A 5,601-nucleotide genomic window follows, 5' to 3' on the forward strand; every position below is an offset into this window, starting at 1 on the left:
AATGTGTTTTGGTGAGCGAAGCATCCCCTAACTAACTATGTTCCTACAACAAGCTTCCCTTAACTAGCTACTAAGAAAGCATAGTTCTTGAACCATAGCTCCTAACCTAAACCTCCCCATCGGAGAGGTCACTATATGCATGACCTCTATATTACCTGCATTTAAGGTCTATTTATAAATATCCTTATTTGTGAATTTTTCCTAAATAAACATAACCCTTTTTTTTAATCTATAAATAACCTCTCCTTTATATCAAAGCATCCCTTGACTAAGTGAGTAGTTTTTAAAATATATTTTTGACCTAAGCATCCCTTATTTAACAAAGTAGGTAGTTTCTAAATTAGGCACCCCTTGACCTAGGTAATAAGCATCCTCTGACTAACTAGGTAGTTCTTGGACTAATCTTCCATTGACTAACAAGGTAGTTCCCATCCTTGACCCAAAGATCCCATGACTACCTAGGTAGGTCTTGAAGAACCAAGTATCTCCTAACAAATTGGGCAGTTCCTGAGTCAACCAACTAGGTATTTTACATTCTGTACCCCAATCATCCATTAACTCACTAGGTAGTATCTTAATCGGGTATACTTGACCTAAGCATCCCATGACTAACAAAGGAGTAGTTAAATCAAGCATCCCCTAGCATAGCCATCCCCTAACTAGCAACCTAAGTAGATCTCAAGCTAAAAACCCACTAAGTAGCTACCGAGATAGTCAAGGCAACTAGAATGTTAACAAGATAGCTAATTATTCATCATCAAACTAGTATTTGGCTACCTAGCTAGCCTCACACTTGAAAGTATTGTCACATACGTAGTTGCTCATCTAATAACTACCTTGTAAACTAGCTTGTTGCATACATAGAATTGTAGCTACCAAGCGCGGTATTAACTTGCATGTGAACTGACCAAATCCCAAGGTACTTCCAACCATAGGAGTCAATGAAAGTTATGAAACAAGACATTAGTTATGTAGCATTCACTTGCACAGTGGGTATTGGATAGCAAGACCAGATGTTATTCTATTTTTGTAGCTAGTGTTTGCACATACTTTCTCGGATTTGATTCTTGTTTTGTATACTTGAAGGTGTTGTGACTTTGGACACTAATTGACCGCACATACATACAAGGGGCAAAGAGAGCAAAGGAGAGCGCATGCATGTGCATGCATGCGCGCGCACACACACACACACACACAGGTTTTAATGTTGTAAGAACAATCACAAGATGTCTTAAGGCATATCCTACAAACTCAAAACTTGAATCCCAGTAAACTTAAACTAGAGAGAGAGAGAGAGAGAGAGAGAGAGAGAGAGAGAGAGAGAGAGAGAGAGAGAGAGAGAGAGAGAGAGAGAGAGGGAGGGAGGGAGGGAGAGAGGGAGAGAGGGAGGGAGGGAGGGAGGGAGGGAGGGAGGGAGGGAGAGAGGCTAATACAATGGATTTATCGAATAGTTTGAATATTAAACATCACACTTCTATGTCCAATCAATACTTTATTTTTTCATTACAAAAAAAAGAATAAAAATGTATCTTCTATGTCCAACCTATTGTTGGCCAAAAAGAAGTTGAGAACAACAATGGGATATATTACTCTTTCATCAGCTGGTGCAACTTGAACTTTATCTTATTGTCTACATTCATGATGATGCAGATATATAGAAGGCATATATGGTGGAATAAGGAGATAAATAGATGTCCCCAATGCTTGTGTTTGATGTGGTAGATGATGGAAGTCCTCCATGTGTAGCAATGCGTTGGATGTACGTGATGGCACCATGTGAATCTCTACAATACACAAGGCAATCAATTAGTTACATTATTACATCCAAGACAAGGTGTGAAGGCAATGAATACAATGTGTCAATGAATCAACCAATTGATATGTGTGTAGTTCAATCAACCATCCCATTTGTCTATTTGTATGTCATGACTAGTTAGTTGTTAGTGAATTAATCAATTTGTAAGTTAATTAGTTTGTTTGTCTTGCAAACTATCTTTTAAAAAAAATAAAGTGCATATATGTGTATGTCGATGTAGGTAGATGAGGATTCATATATGTATCTGTCCACTATGTATCCGAAGGTATCTATAGACAGATGTATGTATGTAACTTGCGCATCTGCGTGATAAATACAGGAAGTACATATATGTACGTGTCTATGGATTAAGAGATACTCACAGGCTGCCGCGTTGAGTGGTGGTTTGGAGGAGGCTCCAAGTGATGCTGTTGGGGTCGACTGAGACGGCTTGCAGAGTCTTGGCGGTGACCAGGGTGCTGCTGTTGCTGCAGCCGTGAGCGTCCTGATGGGCGGTATTATTGAGGGTGATCTGCCAGCTGGGCTGCCCGCCGGCGGCGTCCGGTTGGGCCAGGAAGAAGTGCTGGCCGATCACTTGACGATGGTCAAGACGCTGACGATTGTTCTGGAGCAGCAGCTGATGGACGTTGCCGGAGGTTGTACTGACGGATGACGCGTTATCCTTGTCGTCGTCAATGGAGACTAATGTGGCCGCGGGGTCGAAGAAGAGATCGGCCGTGGCGTTGAAGAGGGCCCAGTCGGTGCCGTTGAAGGCATAGTGCTGGTTCCCCACGCCGCCCACCACCAGGCGCAGCCGACCGCACGCGGCCAGCGTTCTGTCATCCTCGCCCGCAACATGGCATGTTGGGACCACCGCTATCGTGGACGGGATCGTTACCGACGTTGTTTCTCGACCGCTGCTGGCAGCCGCTGCAGATGAGCTCTGGCGCAATTGCTGGACGCCCAGTGACTGTACACTCGGCTCCGATCGGCTGCTGCAATCTGTGCTGCAGATCAGGCCCATGGCAAGAATCATGGCAGTTACATGCAGGGCGTTCAAGGGCAAATTCATGCTTAGTTGAATGTGTACCGAGATAATGATGATCTCAGTACAGAGAGAGAGAGAGACAGAGAGAGCGCAATCAAAATCAGAATCCAGATAATGTCTACGAAGCAATCGCTGAATGAGATCGTGGAGGCAATAGCACGACGTTTTTTCTCTTAATATACAAGCACGGGTCTTGTATTGCTCCAACAGCAGCAGTCCTGTCAGTGTAGCTACCGATGCCAGGTCTATTGCTCCGACCCATTCAACAAAGGCTCTATTGCTCCGACCCATTCAACAAAGGCACTACTCGTGAACGGGCCCGAAGGTAGCTAACCATGTTGGTGTAGGAGCAGGCATTATCTGAACCGATATCACCTTGGCCAATATTTTAGGACACCAGTCTTCGCGGGCTCAAAATAATTGGCACGCCAAGGTCGGCTGTCGTGACTCATTTGGCGTGTGGGTTTGCGGCTGGCCTCGTTCACTCTAACTCTCCTTTTAAATTTCCCAAAATCCATGTTCACTACGACAATTCATCATATATTTGCGGCTGGATTTTTCAAATACGTTCTAACTCTAACTCTCCTTTTAAATTTCCCAAAATCCATGTTCACTACGACAATTCATCATATATTTGCGGCTGGATTTTTCAAATACGTTTTAATCTCTCTTGTCTTTAACACAATAAAGATGCACTGGTTAATCTTTCACTTATAGATCTCACATATTATATAGATTTCCCATAGATAGATTGTTTGGGAAAAAAGTTTTGCTTTAGGCTTGGTTCACACACTAGTAAAGTATTTGAGGATCAAAAACTTGCCCCACCTCTATAAGAGGGTATGGCATAATTGAAGTTCTTTTGATTTGCCACTTGAAAGTATAAGAAAACCACACCTAACATAGAGTCAAAAAGTATGCCAATACCACAATTATCACCCTACAATGTGAAAGCAACCCTTTGAGAATATAGGTAATCCTAATCCCCTTCCCTAAGTGGCAAGCTCACATGGAGTTAGTATCCCTCAATAAAGCATGGTGCATTGATTGAAATTAAGACCAATGATCTTTTAGATTTGTTGAACACCTAGAAGCCTCAAATGCCTACTAGCACTGCACCCTCTAATGGTTTATATTACATAAAGCTTTTTGCACTAATCGAATTGTCTGAAAGGTAGTCTATGGTAATGGGGCGTGCCTTAGATGCAACAAAGATAGCCTATGGCAATGGGATTTGTCCTAGACCTAGCAAAAATTATAAGACCATAACCCATCTCTTTATCAATTGCCCCTTTAACTATGGTATCTCAAACTTTTTGCAGCTTTGTATTAGCACTCCACTATAATGTATGAAGGGTATAGAAATGAAATTGAACATGTAAAAACATGTGAAATTATTTTTAAATAGTAGCCTTTCGCCACCATCAGAATATTCATCGGTAAAAGCTTTGGTCTTGTTGGGGTGATGTGATCGTCAAAATGTGCATCGACGATAATAAAATTACTAGTATATGTACTCATGCATGCTCTCTAACATGCCTATCTAATGAACCCTTGATGGCATGATTTCAGTAGTCTATAGAAATAGACTTAGGCAATTCCATCCAAAAATCCATGGAAATATCTATACTTTGTTACGTAGGGTCACTTAAGTCTATCTTGTAGATAAAGCTCTATTCCTCTTCCATGAGGATCTACTTATAACAAGGTTCCTAAAATAACTTCAAAGGTTGTCTAGCAATTTCTCTAGCATTAGTTATGGGTAGATTCTTGTGCAAGTCAACTTGAAAAGAAGCAAACTCATGGTGCACTTGGTTCAAAGTGGGTGAAAAATGAGAGGGAGCTATTATGTGGACCTTAAGGCAAAGTCTCATATGGCCCCCTAAAACAACACAAGGTCAAGATCTATGATAATTTTCTATGATGGTCCATGTTCAATGCTTCCTATTTTTTCCTAATTTATTGCTTCTAAATGTGAACTTCTTAGGTAATGACATCACTATACCACAAGAGGATTTCATCAAGGATCTATCCTCTTGCATCCCTTCAATGATGGGTTTGTTTAATTATCTAATTACGTACCACATTTAGCTCAATGCATACAAACATGGTCCTTAATTAACCCATTAAGAACATCATTCATTCACCTAACTTGATCATAATTGTAAAAAACAAGTGAAGGCAATGATTTTAATAAATAAATAAAAATCCAAGCTAGGTAACTTTATTTTATCATATCAAACTAATAGTCCATATACAGGACTTCACTTGAAGGCAAGATACCACCAATCTATCCTTAACTAGCATTATGGCCTTTTGGGACAACCATCCTAGGATTGCAAGAAACTAGACTAATCCTAGATACCAAATGAATTTTTGGTGAGGGTCCCCCTTAACACCCTTTTCGTCTCCTAACGAACATCTAATCCCTATGGAGGGATCTCTCATATTTGGTTCCGGTCCTAGCATGCAAAGCCAATAAAAGAAACCCCTTGGTGAAGGGCATAGCTTTGGGGGAGACCTATGTGTAACCAAGCATTTTGAGACGATAAAAGAAATTTCTTGGTGAAGGGCTTGCTGAGTAGCCTTGGGGGAGGCCTGCATGTATCCAAGCACAACCTATGTTGGTACAACCTTTAATCAAAATACACAATCAACAAGAAATAATTATTAATGCACCAGACAATCTTTGATATGCAATCTATACATTGAAATTTATTCTAGATGTCGTTCATCTAGCTTGAGGTTCCACTTGACT

General features: G+C 40.9%; 1 protein-coding gene across 1 annotated transcript; it reads right to left on the bottom strand.

Moving 5' to 3' along the window:
* Positions 1-2,174: 2,174 nt before the first annotated feature.
* On the bottom strand, positions 2,175-3,169 carry LOC148020098 (uncharacterized). The gene has a single exon (XM_087699652.1). It carries the CDS (start codon positions 3,132-3,134, stop codon positions 2,175-2,177), a length of 960 nt encoding a protein of 319 aa, XP_087555778.1. The 5' UTR covers positions 3,135-3,169.
* Positions 3,170-5,601: the final 2,432 nt, after the last annotated feature.

The sequence above is a fragment of the Lygodium microphyllum genome, chromosome 19, assembly GCF_053477565.2.
Source record: "Lygodium microphyllum isolate KBCC chromosome 19, Lygodium_microphyllum_v1.1.10, whole genome shotgun sequence".
Taxonomy (NCBI): Eukaryota; Viridiplantae; Streptophyta; class Polypodiopsida; order Schizaeales; family Lygodiaceae; genus Lygodium; species Lygodium microphyllum.

What these genes read in the sequence shown, in the direction of transcription:
- LOC148020098 (XM_087699652.1), bottom strand. Translation starts at nt 3,134, where the DNA reads ATGGGTCGGAGCAATAGAGCCTTTGTTGAATGGGTCGGAGCAATAGAC.